A 15,904-nucleotide genomic window follows, 5' to 3' on the forward strand; every position below is an offset into this window, starting at 1 on the left:
CAGTGCATCTTGCGATTGTGTCATGTGGCAGGTATCATTGGGCTGCATTAGTAGAAGCACTGCCTGCAGATGGAGGAAGTGATTATTCCCCATTGGGCACTGGTGAGGTCACATCTGGAGTATTGCGTCCAGTTTTGGGCCCCATACAAGAGAAAGGATGTGGACAAATCAGAGAGAGTCCAGCAGAGGGCAAGGAAAATGATGCGGGGCTGGGGCATGATCTGATAGCAGCCTTCACTGCCTGCAGGGGTTCCAAAGAGGATGGAGCTCGGCTGTTCTCAGTGGTGGCAGATGAGAGAACAAGGAGCAATGGTCTCAAGTTGCAGTGGGGAGAGTTTAGGTTGGATATTAGGAAACACTATTTCACTAGGAGGGTGGTGAAGCACTGGAATGGGTTACCTAGGAAGGTGGTGGAATCTCCATCCTTAGAGGTTTTTAAGGTCAGGCTTGACAAAGCCCTGGCTGGGATGATTTAGTTGGGTTGGTCCTGCTTTGAGTAAGGGGTTGGACTAGATAATTTCCTGAGGTCTATTATTCTTTGAGGTGGAGTGGGCCAGGCAGGTCTCTGTCCCAGCTGGATGGGGTTAGTCATCCTGGGTCTGTCCCTTCCCCTGACTCCTAGGGTGTTAATTTCTGACTCTGATAACTCTGGGCACAACAATCCCAGGAAGCACTGACTGTAGTTACCGATGTGATATTGCTGATGTTGGTGACCCAGAAGGCTCTCAGTTTGACTGTCCTTGAGGATCTGCCGACATGCGCCGTGCTTCACCAGCATTTTGGCTGACCCAGGAGGGAAACAGACAACAGGCAATATAAATCAGACCTTCGGTTAGCAAACGGGAGTTTTGCAAGGACGTTTAGAGAGGGTGTGTGAGAGACAAGTACATCTAACAAACATACTGTAAACTCAGGCCAATAACCTGTTCCCCCATCCCTCCCCCAAACTAAACAAACTAACCTCCCTGGACGAGTAAAAATAAACCAGGCAGAAGGGCAGCAGCAGCGTGGGGCTCTCCAGTTGATTGCACTGAATGCAGCATGTACGATTACCAGCCCTGTGGGTAGGTGAAGCATATGTGGGCATTTGGCCCAAGGAGCTACTGGCCCTCGGAGACCAGGAGACCAGAGGGGCTGAACTGGTGGAGCCAAGGGAGACAGTGAGGTACATAGAGGAGACTTTTTAGGGATGCAGTAGAGTAGTCCCACTCCCAGTCTGACAGCCTCTGTGCTGCTGAGGAGGGTGAAAGTTTCGGGAAGGAGAACATCGAGCTGGGGCAGAGGGAGACGATCCCATAGTTGGGACCCACCTTCCAGATGAAGTCATGATGTCCTCTCACACTGAGGCTACCCCTCCTGAGGTGGGAATCCCACTTACAAAGAGAAGCCAGGAAATAGTAATGGGGGATTCAATCAATAGACACATAAACAGTTGGGTTTGTGATGACTGGGAGAACCGCATGGTAAATTGCCTGCCTGGTGCAAAGGTTGCAGCTATCACGAGACATCCAGACAGACTTATGTGCAGTGCTGTGGTATGTAACCTAGCGTTTAAATCGGCCTCTGTATGAGATAGCTAATGTGAGTGAATTTTAAAAAGTCTCCAGATGTGATCCCTGGTAAGCCTGACTTCAGTACCAGGCAAATTGTTGAAACTATAGGAAAGAACAGAATTATCAGATGCGTCGGTGAACACAATTTGTTGAGGCAGAGCCAACATGCCTTTTATAAAGGGAAATCATGCCTCACCAGTCTACTAGAATTCTTTGAAGGGGTCAACAAGGATGTGGAGAAGGGTGATCCAATGGATATAGTGTACTTGGACTTTCAGAAAGCCTTTGACAGGGTCCCTCACCAAAGGCTCTTAACCTAAGGAAGCTGTCATGGGATAAGAGGGGAGGTTCTCTCATGAGTCAGTGGTTAAAAGATAGGAAGCAAAGGACAGGAATAAATGGCCAGTTTTCACAGTGGAGAGAGGTAAATAACGTGGTCCCCCAAGGATCTGTGTTGAGACCAGTGTAGTTCAACATAGTCATAAATGATCCAGAAAAAGGGGTAACCAGTGAGGTGGCAAAATTTGCAGATGATACAAAATGACTCAAGATAGTTAAATCCAAAGCAGCCTGCGAAGAGCTACAAAGGGATCTAAAAAAAATGAGGGACTGGGCAAGAAAATGGCAGATGAAATTCAATATTGATAAATGCAAAGTAATGCACATTGGAAATCATAATCCCAACTATACATACAAAATTATGGGGTTGAAATGACCACTCAAGAAAGAGATTTTGGAGTTATCGTAAATAGTTCTCTGAAAACATCCAGTCAATGTGCAGCGGCAGTTAAAAAAGCAAACAGAATGTTGGGAACCATTAGGAAAAGGATAGATAATAAAACAGAAAAATATCATAATGGTTCTATACAGTGGTGAGCTGGAGCCGTTTCCCACAGGTTCCCAAGAACCGGTTGCTAAAAATAGACCTCCGTGGAGAACCGGTTGTTAAAGGGCCAGGGGGTGGGCAAAGAACTCCGGTCCATGGGCGGGACCATCCTGTTGCTCCCAGGATTCCCAGCTGGGGAGGCTGAGGTTCCCCTGGACCCTCCCCCGCTTCCCCCCAGCTGCAGCGTGGCCAGCTGCCGGCGCCAGCTGGGCAGCTCAGCTGAGCTCGGGAGTCGTCCTGCTGCCGCTTTTGGAGTAGCCCGGCAAGTGGGGTGGGAGAGGGGCTGCTGCAAGCTCAGGGCTAGCCAGAGGAGGGAAGGGGAAGGGGCAAGTGGGGCAATTGGCCCAGGCCCTGCAGGGGCCCCACGAGGATGTCTCCCGGGCTCTCCCCGCTTCCCCCGCAGAGCCGCAGCATGGCCAGCAGCTGGGCAGCTCATCTGGGCTGCCGGCAAGGTAAGGACGGGGGCTGCAGGCTCGGGCTGCAGGGTGGGGCAAGTAGGGAATTTGCCCCGGCCTCGGCCCCACGAGGATGTCTCCCCGGGCTCTCCCCGCTTCCCCACCTCGCAGAGCCGCAGCATGGCCAGCAGCTGTGCAGCTCAGCTGAGCTCTGGGCTGCCAGCAAGGTAAGGGCGGGGGCTGCGAGCTCTGGGGCGGCAAGTGGGGCAATTGCCACGGCCCCTGGCCCCACGAGGATGTCTCCCGGCCCCTGCAGAGCTTCAGCGTGGCCAGCAGCTGGGCAGCTCAGCTGAGCTCCTGAGTCGTCCTGCTGCTTTGAGATGCCGGCAAGGTAAGGTACGGGGGAGACTACAAGCTCCAGGGCTGCGGGGGGGAGGGCAAGTGGGGCAATTTGCCCCAGGCCCTGCAGGGGCCCCAGACTCTCCTCTGCTTCCCTCCCTTAAATCAGAACTTTTATAGGGAACCGGTTGTTAAGATTTTGGCAGCTCATCACTGGTTCTATATAAATCTATGATGCACAAACCTTGAATACTTCCTGCAGTTCTGGTCGCCCCATCTCAAAACAGATATACCAGAATTGTAAAAGGTGCAGAGAAGGGCAACAAAAATGATTAGGGGGATGGAACAGCTTCCATATGAGGAGAGATAAAAAAGATGGGGGACAAGGGTACACTTCAAACACTGTATCGCCGTAGCTGCACTGGCGCTGTAGCGTTTAAGTGAAGATGCTCCTATGCAAAGAAGCTCTTAATCCACCTCCCCAAGAGGCGCTGGCTAGGTGAGTGGGAGAGGTGCTCCTGCCGACAGGGGTGTGGATTTTTCACACCCCTGAGCAATATAGTTATAACAATATAGGTCTGTAGTAGAGACCTGGGACTATTTCGTTTAGACAAGAGATGACTAAGGGGGGATATGATAGAAGTCTATAAAATCATGACTGGTATGAAGAAAGTGACTAGGGAAGTGTTATTTACTCCTGCACATAACAGGAGAACTAGGGTCACTTTATGAAATGAATAGGCAGCAAGTTAAAAACAAACAAAAGAAGGTATCTGTGCACACAATGCACAGGCAACCTGTGGAAATTGTTGCCGTGGGATGTTGTGAAGGCTAAAAGTATAATTGGATTCAAGATAATCAGGGCATGTAACCCCATACTCTGCATGTCCCTAAACCTCTGACTACCAGAAACTGGGACTGCATGTCAGGGGATGGATCACTCAGAATTTCCCTCTTCAGTTCATTCCCTCTGAAACATGAAGCACTGGCCACTATCTGAAGACACAATATTGGGCTAGATAAACCATTGGTCTGACTCAGTATGTCCATTCTTATGTGAGTTATGAAGAGTAGAATACGGATAGAGGAAGCTAAAGACATCGGGGGAAACTCCATGGCTTGCAGGACTAAGGAGGGTTTCTTTAAAAAAAGTGAATTAGGAACAAAAGAAATCGTAGCAGTGGTGTAGGCTCATTACTAGATGGAGACTGTTTAAAAGGTTGCAGAAAAGGTGGAAGTGTTCAATAAATATGTTTTTCATGTTGGAAACCCCATGTCAGTGTAATTAGGAAGGACAAGGGTCTCCAGTGCTCTTACATTTTAGCAGCTGCATGAAGGAGAAGAGGTGGTGAAGTCCCTCCACAGCCGATTGCCAGATCTCCTGCTCCTGCTCCACACAGCACAGAGTGAGACACCCCACCAGCTGGCCCAGGACTCTGAACTCCTCCACTTCCTGATGGAGAGAAGGAGCAAAGGGAGTCACTCGCCCCTGCAGACCTAGCGCAGTGAGTCCCCCTGGCATTGCCCTAGCAGTGGGTTAGAACAGGGGGAGGCAGAGGCCACCGCAGAGAGACTGGGGACAATGAGAGCAGGAGGAGCTGTGGGCCCATCACCAGGGGCTGAGGAAAGCTCAGCAGGGACGGAGAAATCTGGGCAGCAAAGTCAGCAAACGTTACCCCCGAGTGGGGACCCAGGTAACGAATGAACTAACGTCCAGTCTCCATCTCAAGGGCAAGTTCCTAATCCCAGCCCCTTCTCCCATCCCCTCCCTTCTTTGACCTCAGGCCCAGGAGCTTGGAGTCACCTTGGACTCCTCTGCTCTGCCTCCTGCCTCTCACTCCATCCTGGAGCTCCCAGAGCCCTCCCTTTCCGCGCCGCCCCAGCCGGCCTGCTCTCTCCTGCCGGCTCTCTCCTGCAGCCTTGTCCTCTCGTCTCCCTCCTGCAGCCCCTGCACTGGCTCCTGCTCTTCCCCACCTGGCACCAAGCCCCTTGCCCTCCTCTCCCGGGGTCTGCACAGCCTCCCACTCCCACTCCCAGTTCTCTGGCGCCTTTGGCCCGCCCATCCCTTTCACTGTGTCCCCTCCCACCTCCCTCCTTCTGTTCTGCTGCCCCAGCCTCTGGGGGCACATCATCCAGCGCCCCTCCAGCTGCCAGAGGGGAGGCCCTTCCATAGGGGGGATGGAGCATCTGGAGCAGCTCAATGGCCCTGAGCATGCAGAGCAAGGGGCGTTCATCTGGCAGCCTGGCAGAAGCTGATGCCAAGGCATCCCACAGGCGTCTGACAAAGGGGTGAACAGACACCTGGGTTCGAGGCTGCTGTCAGGGCAATCCTGTGTAAATGCATTGACCCTGCAGAGCAGACTTTGGTGCTAGGGGAACAGCGGGGAGAGTCCTTGGAGACAGAATGATGGAACTCGACCCAAAGCCCACTGGAGTCAGAGGAAAGACCCATCGACATCAGGGCTCGTTAGATTGGACTCCTACTGAGGATCTTGCTGAGTCACTATTCTAGGCCTGCATTTTCCATGCCAGGGCATGCTGCACCGCAAGGCTGTTCAGTGTAGTTAGGAGGTGGCCAGGGTCACAGGCTGCTCACCTGGAATTTGCACTGAGACCCCATGAATTCCATCAGCCACCTGATCCTTCCCACTGCCCTCAGCCGCTCATGTACCTCCCTGGATGTGGTCCAGGGGAGCAGGACCTGAGAGAAACAAATTGGGACAAATTGCTAAGGAGAAGTACCAAAAAATAGTCCAAGCACATAGGGAGAAAATCAGCAAGGCAAAGGCAAAAATGAGTTCTAACTGTCAAGGGACATAAAAGACAATCAGAAGCAGCTCTATAAATGCATTAGGAGCAAGAGAAAGACAAAGGAAAGTGTGGGGCTACTACTCAGCAGGGAAGGAGAGCAAAGAATGGATGACACAGACACAGACAAAGCCAAGGTGTTTAATGCCTTTTTTGCTTTAGTTTTCACTAAAAAGGTTAATGACGACTAGATGCTTAACACAATATTAACAACAAGGGGGCAGGAATACAGGCTAGACTAGGGAGTGAACAGGTAAAAGACAATTGAGGTCAGTTAGATGTATTCAAGTTGGCAGAGCCTCATGATATTCACCCTAGATGGAGCTAGGCAAAGAAATCGCTGAACCTTTAGGAGGGTTGAGGTCCCAAAGGACTGGAGAAGGGCAGACACAGAACCTGTCTTCAGAAAGGGGAACAAGGAGGCCCCAAGGAATTATAGACCTGTCAGCCTAACTTTGGTACCCAGAAAGATACTGAACAAGTTATTAAACAGTTTGTAAGAATCTAGAGGAGATAATAGGGTAATAACAAATAGCACCATGCCAAACCAATCTAATTTCCTTCTTTGACAGGGTTACTTGCCTAGTGAATGGAGGCAGGCAGTATATGATGATGTATATGAAGTTTAGTAAGGCTTTTGACACAGTCCCACAAGACATTCTCCTAAGCAAACTAAGCCAGTCTGATCCAGATGAGATTACTATAAGGTGGGCGCCCAACTGATGGAAAGATCGTACTCAAAGAGGAGTTATCACTGACTCGCTGGCAAAGTGGGAGGGTGTCTCAAGTGAGGTCCCCCAGGGGTGTGCCTGGTCCAGTACTAATCAATATTTTCATTAAGAACTTGGTTAACGGAAAAGAGAGGATGCTTGTAAAGTTTGCGGATGACACCAAGCTGGGAGCGGTTGCAAGCACTTTGGAGGACAGATTAGAATTCAAAATCAGCTTGCTAAATTGGAGAGTTGGTCTGAAGTCAACAAGATAAAATTCAGTCAAAACAAATGTGACGTAACACACTTAGGAAGGAAAAATGCATAAAAACAAAATGGGGGATAACCGGCTAGGTGGCAGTACTGCAGAAAAGGATCTGGGGCTTATCATGGATCTCACACTGAATATGAATCAACAGTGTGATGCTGTTGTGAAAAAGGGAAATGCCATTCTGAATTGTGTTAGCTTGGAGCTCTGTGTCCAGTTGCAGGCACCACGCTTTAAGAAAGATGTGAACAAACTGGGGCCAGTCCAGAGGACAGCGACAAAAATGATCAGCAGTTTAGAAAACCTGACCTGTGAAGAAAGGTTGAAGGAATTGGGCATGTTTCATCTTGAGAAGACGGAGGGGGCACCTGTAACAGTCTTCAAATACGTTAAGGGCTGTTATACAGAGGATGGTGACAAATTGTTCTCCATGTCCCCTGGAGGTAGGACAAGAAGTAATGAGCTTAATCTGCAGCAAGGGAGATTTAAGTTAAATATTAGGAAAAAGTCTAAAGGGTGGCTAAGCACTGGGACAGGTGACCTAGGGAAGTGGTGGACACCCCATCATGGAGGTTTTAAAAAACAGGCTGGACAAACACTCAACAGGGACAGTCTAGGAATGCTTGGCCCTACCTCAGTGCAGGGGGTGGAGTAGATGACCTCTTGAGATCCCTTCCAGCCCTGCACTTCTGTGATTCCCTCTTCCCAGGTTCTGGGATCGAGGAGACCGAATCTCTGTTAAGGACATTTCCCTCTTTTGGGAGCACAAACCACCCACAGAATCTACTTCCTGTGGCCCCAGAACTAGAATGTTGGGGGAATCTAGCTCCGGGCTTTGGCCAGGTTGGTGGGGCCCATGGTGAACACAAAGGAATGCCAGGTTCACATGAGGGCTCAGTGGAGAACACAGCAGATCCCGCCCACGCTCCTCCACCCCCACCCCATACAGACTTTTTCAGATATAGTGGGGGCACTTGGCCCTCCAGCCCAAGAACCTTTGTAGAGAACGTACTCTGAGGAGCCGAAGGCACGGGGGTGTCCCATGCTTGGGATTAAACAGAGCCTTGGTCCCTGAGCCCCACCCCAGCTACAGGACTAGTCCCCTTCCTGCCCCCACGCCTCCAGACCTTCAAGATGATTTGCAGCACCAGAAGGTTGGGCTCCTGATCCTCGCACACCAAGGCCTTCAGCATCTCATCCATGGTTTTCAAAGTCTGCATGCAGAGCAGAGGAGAAACCAGAGCAAGTGGAGTTACCCAGCCAGGTGATGAACCAATGCCCTGGCGTGTGACACCCCAGGTCATAGCAGCCCCTGGTATTACAGCTCACCCACTCACTTGTATCCGCAGGACCTACTACAAACTCCTCTTGGCAACAGGGCCCCACCTGTCTTTGCTCTCCCCAAAAGCCCACTGCACACAGTCTATCCCACTGGGAGAGTCAGACAGGACTCCACATTTGGAGGCAGATTTCCAGCCAAGTTTCGGCTCCTGGCCTATGTGCACCTGAAGCAGCCGATCTCAGGCCTGTGCCCCAGCCACGCATGGGGATGAATGTGCTTGTGAAGGAGTGTCTGTTCCCCACTAATTGTCAGTGCATGTGAAGGATAAATGCCTACTACTGCTACCCTAGGAGGAGTTACTCCTTTATCTGGGCCTGTGCTTTGGGGCCTGTGCTTTGGTGCTGCAGGTCCTGAGCTGAAGTCCTGTTGGGGAGCTGTGATCATTACACTCTTATGCCAGTGCCAGGTAACCCAGGGGACAGTACACGAGCGAGTGGCAGGATTCCCACTCAGTTTGGGACAGCTCAACATGGCCGGTTTGGGGCTTACTTTGGTGTAGAGAGCAGCCTCCACCTCCTCCATGGTGTGTGCTGGAGGCAGGGAGAAGATGCTGGAGAAGCAGGTGGCGAGCAGGCTGGGTTGTGTCAGGATCCGCACCGGTAGCTTCATTTTGCTAAGAGAAGAGACACATGCGGATTTGGGGTCTGAGGCGGGACTGATGTGCTAATATTGCCCTCAGGCTCCCAGGACATGGAAACACCTGCGGGAGCTCCAGCTGGCGGGTGGCAGATGAGAACAGGCCAGGGGGTGGTGGAAGGAGTTGGTGCTGCCTTCTCCCATACCAGCAGGCAGGGACTTAGTGTAGCCTGCAGCTGTCTGCTGTGACCCCACCAGCACTCACCGGCTGGGGCAGAGATCGCTGCGCTTCACCGAGAAACAACATCCTGCAAATGGCATGGACGGGAGACTAGAGCCTGCTGGCACCAAAGCGCCTCTGAACCCAGCGGCCACAGTGCAGAGGAGCCTGCCAGTCCTGCCCCGCTGGGGGCAAGAGACCCTCCCACCACAGCCGTCTGCACTGCGGCTGCACCCGGGCAGAACCGAAGCAGAGATCTAAGCCCTGCCCCTGCCCATTGCTCTCAGCCTGCTGGACAGGGCACACAGCTGTGTGCAGGGGGGCAGGAAGGTGGGGACAGCCCAGACAGCATTAACCTCTTCACCCCCACTGCCAGAGCATGGCCCCAGCACATGCAATGAGGTGCCAGGTGACTACTTGAGCTGCCCCTGCAGCCGCGCCCCTCGTGGCAGGCGGCAGCCAGTAAGGAACAGCTACGCCCACTGCTGACGCAAATCCCTCCCCCTCTCACCCCCGCAGAGACGCGATCATGGCCAATGCTGTCGCCTGCCCCATTGTCAGGAAGCCAGTGTGCAGTGGGGAGAGCTGCTCCAGCTCCTGCCCCGCCTCCTCTTCCCATTCCTGGGGAACCTATCGAGCCAACAGCGAGAGCCCAGCTCCAGCCCGCAGCATCCATCACCTTCCAGACGCCTGATGGACAGGGGAAGCTCAGAGCAGGGTGCTAGTGGCACTGAGAGAGAGCCCCCCATGGCACAGGCAGTGCCAAGTGCCAGGGCTCAGCCTGCCCAGCCTCTCAGCCACTGGGAGTCACTGAGCTGCCAGTGTGACGCAGCTGGCACAGCTGGCACCGACTCCAGTCGCTCCGCTCCAGCAGCACCTAACTGCCCCTCTCCCCCCAGAAGGGACTGGTCCTGCCTCCCACGCCCCCTCCACCATATCTTCATAAGGCCACGTGGAGAGGTCACCAGGCACCGAAGGATCCTCCACCACCTACCCACTGGTGCCAGTCCACATGCACCAGCACCATCATCTGGTGCCACATTTCCTGGGGGAATCAGAAGATGGGGGAGGAGCAGAGGGGGAAATGCCCTGGAAAACTGGCCATGCCAAGAGGCTGGCGTGTCTGGCTGCACGTAGCACTGGCTGGGGCTGGGCCGGGCAGGCTGGGTACCTCAGCTTCATGATCGCGAGCATAGCTTGCTGACGCATCACGCCGGTCAGGGAGTCGACGGACTCGTGATCAATCAGCTCCTGAGGAGACAATGTGGGGAAATGCCAGCTGGGCTCCAAGCTCCTGCAAGGCTCCGACAGGGGATCAAAGCGCAGGGCCTGCAACACGTGGGCTCGGCAGCCAGGTCGTCCTACTGCAGGCTTGATGGTGTGCAGGGCTCCAGCTGGGGAGCGCAGTGCAGGGCCTGTGCTCAGTGTCCCAGTGTCACGCGCCAGTGCTCTGCAAAGGCTCCATCAGCATTAGCACCCAAGGACTCCACCTGAGATCAGGCCCCCTTGTGCCCGGTGCTGCACACACACAGTGAGAGCCAGTCCCTGCCCCAGAGAGCTCATGAGCTAACTAGACGAGACAAGGCATGGGAGGGAAATTGAGGCACAGAGGGGGAAGTGACTTGCCCAAGGTCTTACTGCAGAACTGGGAGTAGAACCCCGGTGTGTTGAGCCCCAGCCCACTGGACCACCCACCAGCCCATGCTGTCCCACGTTCAGGGAAGGGAGGTTAGCTCTGGAAAGCTTTCTGCAGCGCTGGAGAGCAAAGACTTTCCAAATCTACGGAGCAGATTTGTTGCTAGTTCCCTAGTGGGCACTGACTGCGGAGTGTTGGGGCTCTGGGCAGGGAGACTGGCGTACACAGAGCGACCCGGTGACTTGGGAACAATCTACGTTTCAATACAGTTATATGTTTAGGAACAAAGACAGCAGGTCACACCCACAGCATGGGGGGTCCTAACCTGGGAAGCGGTGACTCTGGAAAAGACTTGGCAGTCATGGTAATCAGCTGCCCATGAGCGCCCAGTGCGAAGTTGGGGCCAAAAGGGCTAATGCCATCCCAGGATGTACAAACAGGGCAATCTCCAGTTGTTAGAGAGGTTATTTTCCCTCTGTATTTGGCACTGGGTGCGACCGCTGCTGGGATCCTGTGTCCAGGTCCGGTGCCCACAATTCAAGGAGAATGTTGATAAATTGGAGGGGGGTTAGAGAACAGCCCCAAGAGTGACTGAAGGACTGGGAAACATGCCTGATAGTGAGAGACTCAAGGAGCTCAATCAGTTCAGCTTAACAAAGAGAAAGTTACAGGGTGACTTGATGACAGTCTGTAAGTACCTACAGGGGAAGCAAATACTGGATAATGGGCTCTTCAGTCTGACTCGATCCAATGATTGGCAGCTGAAGTTCGACAAATCTGCAAAGATCTTCCAGGACAATCACTAAACCCGCCAAGTAACACAGCCCCAGTGTGTGTTTTACTCACCTTTATCTTCTCCACTAGCAGGGCTTTGTTCATAAAAGCAGGCAGGCTTCTGAGGGTGCTGATGGAATCCAAGAACTTGAGTTTCTTGGCCTCGTCCTACACCCCGCAGAGATTAGACACAAACAGGAAGGTTAGCATGGAAAGGAGCTGCCAGTGGGAGAGATGTCAGAAAGCTTCCCCCCAGTGCTGCTCAGGCTTTGATATGCCAAATGGCAGAAGGCCATTCATCCGGCAACAGGAGTGACTATCTGGGGAGGGCAGGGCAGCTCTGTATGAAACCGGACCAGAGAGGGAGCAGATCTCACGGGGTAGGTGTCCAGAGAGGAACTGCAACATGGCAGCTAAGCAGCCAGACAGTGTTAGCAGGGGCTTGACAGAGTGGGAGGAACATCTGGGTGGGATACCCTGACACCCCAATATTCACCACTGTCATGTCATTAGGATATGTTTTGTACAAAGTACATATTGTAAGGTATTGTAAAAGTCTTTATCTGCTAGACATTAATGTCTCATTGGATTGTATGTGCTATCGCTGTATGTGCAGTTATGAAGTTCAGCTATGTATGTGTTCCTGAAACAAGTTGTGGGGTTCAAAACAACCTTTCAGGTACAACAGTAAAAATGCCAAACAATGGCTTCTTGAGGAAATGCACACAAACAGCATAGAAACCTCTTCTAGATAACGCTACACAGTGGGAACTGTTGGACCCAGGTCACAGCAAAAGAGTTTTCCAGCAGGTGGGAAGAGGAGATAAAAGGGGAACAATGACATCGGGGGGACCTCACGCTCCCTGCAATAAGACACCTGGAAACACCTGAGGGACAAAGATTGAACTATGAGAAGTGATGGTCTCAGGCTGGAGAGAGATTCCTAACCTGTGTAAGAAAACCTGGGAAATCCAAGCTGCACAGCAAAGAATCTTAAGAATCTGCCAGCCTGAGAATTTGCTAGTGTAGATCCTATCTATCTAGTGTGGAAAGCTTAGTTTGTATGTTGTGTTTATTTACTAAGGTAATCTGCCTTGTTCTGTTTGCTATCTCTTAGAACCACTTAAAATCTACCTCTTGTAGTTAAGAATCTTATTTCTTGTTTGTACCATAACCCAGTTTGTACAATTAGTAACTGGGGGGAGGGGCAAAGAGTTGGGCATGCCTCTCTCCACATCAAGGGAGGAGGCAAATTTCATAAAACCTTTGGGTCTGTACTCCAAAGGAGGTGGGCACCAGAGTACTGGGACAAGCCCCTTCAGCTGAGTCTTCCCAGAGCTGATCTCAGGGTCTGTGTCTTTCTGCAGCTGGGCATGGCCCTGCCTGAGTGTATGGCTGAAAGTGGCTTGTGAGCCAAGCCCAGGGCCGCCCAGAGGATTCAGGGGGCTGGGGCAAAGCAATTTCAGGAGCCCTTCCATAAAAAATAGTTGCAATACTATAGTGTCATGTATTTGGAAATGTAAAAATAACCAGTGAAATACATTCAAAAATAATTTTTAATAATTTGAAAATACACCTCTACCTCGATATAACGCTGTCCTGTGGAGCCAAAAGTCTTACCGCATTATAGGTGAAACCGTATTATATCGAACTTGCTTTGATCCACTGGAGTCGCAGCCCCACCCCCAGAGCACTGCTTTACCGCGTTACATCCGAATTCGTGTTATATTGGGTAGTGTTATATCGGGTAGAGGTATACACGAAATACATGATTTTAAAACATTCAATGCTTTAATGTGTGTGTCATAACTATAAAGGGAAGGAACTGCCCTCCTGTGTACAATACTATAAAATCCCTCCTCGGCAGAGACACTAAAATCCTTTTACCTGTAAAGGGTTAAGAAGCTCAGGTAACCTGGCTGACACCTGACCCAAAGGACCAATAAGGAGACAAGATACTTTCAAATCTTGGCGGCGGAAGGAGGCTTTTGTTTGTGCCCTTTGTTTTGGTGGTGTTCGCTCTTTGGACTAAGAGGACCGGACATCAATCCATGTTCTCCAAATCTTTCTGAACAAGTCTCTCATATTTCAAACTTGTAAGTAACAGCCAGGCAAGGCGTGTTAGGTTTAACTTTGTTTTCTCAACTTGTAAATGTTCCTTTTTGCTAAGAGGATTTACCTCTGTTTGCTGTAACTTTGAACCTAAGGCTAGAGGGGGTTCCTCTGGGCTCTATGAATCTGATTACCCTGTAAAGTTATTTTCCATCCTGATTTTACAGAGATGAGTTTTACCTTTCTTTCTTTAATTAAAAGCCTTCTTTTTAAGAACCTGATTGATTTTTCCTTGTTTTAAGATCCAAGGGGATTGGATCTGGACTCACCAGGAATTGGTGGGGGAAAGGAGGGGGGATGGTTAAATTCTCCTTGTGTTAAGATCCAAGGGGTTGGATCGGTGTTCACCAGGGACTTGGTGAAGAAGTCTCTCAAGACTATCTAGGGAAGGGAGTTAGTATTTAGGAGTGGTGGCAGCAAAACCAGATCTAAGCTGGTAGTTAAGCTTAGAGGTGTTCATGCAGGTCCCCACATCTGTACCCTAAAGTTCAGAGTGGGGAAGGAACCTTGACAGTATGTATACATTTGCAATTACATAATGGGCTGTCGCTGGGTGATGGTGATGGTTGGTGCCAATGGGCCGGCGCTGCCTGGGGGTGGCGCTGCTGTTGCCCAGGGCTGGGTGGGGAGCTGGGCTCAGGGCTGGGGGGGCCTGTCAGGAGGGTGTCCAGCTCAGAGGGGCTTACCATGCTGCTTACTCCCACCTCCCCACTCTCCCAGAGCCTCAGAGCGCGCCGCGTCCAGGAGCTTTCCTGGCCCCTGGACAGCACTGCAGCAGCCTGGCTCCATCGGGACCTGAGCTCACAGCCCCGCCCCCTTACCATGTGGTTCTGAGCAGGAGGTGCTCAGGCCATGCCTCCTTACCACGCAGCTCTGAGTGGGAGGAGCTCAGCCCCGCCCCCTTACCAGGCAGCTCAAGCAGGAGGTGCTCAGGCCATGCCCCCTTACCATGCAGCTCAAGCAGGAGGTGCTCAGGCCATGCCTCCTTACCATGCAGCTCAAGCGGGAGGCGCTCTGGCCCCGCCCCCTTACCACGTGGCTCCAAGTGGGAGGAGCTCAGGCCCCGCCCAAGCCACGCTGCTTTAGCTCTGTCCAGGGCCACTCCTGGAGGCGGTGCGCTGAGGCGCCGGGGGATGGGGGCAGGCGGAGGGAGCCTCCGGCATTCTCGTGGGGGCCTCTGCGTGGCCCGGGGCCTGGTGCAAATTGCCCCACTTTTCCCCCCCTCTGGGTGGCCCTGCCCAAGCCCAGCAAGACAAGGTAAAGGGGGCCCAGGCTGGCAGAACAGGCGGGCTCAGTGGTATCCCGATACATCAGGTGGCACCTCAAAGGGGCTGGAAATTGAAAGTAGACAAATTCAAACTGGAAATGTACGTTTTTAACTGAGAAAGTAATAGACCATTGAAACAACTGAGCAAGTGGCATGGTGGGTGACCTTTTGTAACTCAAGACAGGAGATTTTTAAGATGCTTTAGTTTAAACAGGAATTATTCGGGGGCTGGTCTCTGGCCTGTGTTATACAGGAGGTCACAGTGGTCCCATCTGGCCTTAGAATCCATGCGTCTCCCGGAGAAGGGCGGATGGTGCATGTGGACAGGGCCCTAGCTGACAGGTCAAAGGAGGGCTCTTAGTACCTGTTCATTGCTCGTGAGAAAGGCTTCGATGTAATCCAGAGCCTCTTTCTCCTCCGAGTCTAGCCTCATCAAGCAGGTGTTACAGTAGGCTGGTGAATCTGATCAAAGACAGAGTGGTGGTAATACCTGGGTCTACCAAGCTGCAGGCTGGGTGACAGAGATCTTAGAGAAAACCCTTACCCCTCACTTCCGCCCCAGCAGGGGAGCAGCCCCGATGCACAGCAGGGTCTGGCACAGCGATTCCTGGATTCCTCACCTCTTTGCTGCCCAGCCCAGCAAAGATCCAGTCAGAGCCCTGGTTCCCAACAGCCACCCCACTTCCCCACCCAGCATGCAGGCTCAGTCTGGGGATTTGGAGAGCGTCACATCTGGAAGGAGGGATGATGTCAGGCCATGAGTGGTGTCCCAACTCTCCAGGCCATTGCTGGAGGGGGCAGAGGGACTGGCAGTGAATTGGTCTGGTCCTCGTGTAGGAGAGGGAACAGTTGCCCAGTCTGTGTGAGAGATGGGGACCCAGAGCCTGCCCGTTCTGCTTGTTCTGACTGCCTCTCCTGCCACCAACAGCCAGCCAGAGCCATCGGGTGTAACCTGGGCAGGCACTGGGCTCCCATCGTCAACACTCCCCCCCAAATGCCCTGTGCTGGGACATGCAAC

At 52.3% G+C, this 15,904-nt stretch overlaps 1 protein-coding gene across 1 annotated transcript in view; it reads right to left on the reverse strand.

The window, feature by feature from the left end:
* LOC120369051 (maestro heat-like repeat family member 5) overlaps positions 1 to 15,541 on the reverse strand; it is a 23,777-nt gene extending 8,236 nt beyond the window's left edge. Inside the window, exons 1-8 of the mRNA XM_039481941.1 lie at positions 15,251 to 15,541; positions 11,580 to 11,675; positions 10,269 to 10,348; positions 8,791 to 8,914; positions 8,087 to 8,173; positions 5,770 to 5,874; positions 4,491 to 4,626; positions 688 to 783 (exon numbers count right to left, since the gene is read on the reverse strand). Of these exons, the coding sequence (XP_039337875.1) occupies positions 688 to 783; positions 4,491 to 4,626; positions 5,770 to 5,874; positions 8,087 to 8,173; positions 8,791 to 8,914; positions 10,269 to 10,348; positions 11,580 to 11,675; positions 15,251 to 15,319 (793 nt within the window). The 5' untranslated portion in view covers positions 15,320 to 15,541. The remainder of the gene's footprint in view (positions 1 to 687; positions 784 to 4,490; positions 4,627 to 5,769; positions 5,875 to 8,086; positions 8,174 to 8,790; positions 8,915 to 10,268; positions 10,349 to 11,579; positions 11,676 to 15,250) is intronic.
* Between the last annotated feature and the right edge of the window lie 363 nt (positions 15,542 to 15,904).

The sequence above is a fragment of the Mauremys reevesii genome, linkage group 7 (genome assembly GCF_016161935.1).
Source record: "Mauremys reevesii isolate NIE-2019 linkage group 7, ASM1616193v1, whole genome shotgun sequence".
NCBI classification, from domain to species: Eukaryota; Metazoa; Chordata; order Testudines; family Geoemydidae; genus Mauremys; species Mauremys reevesii.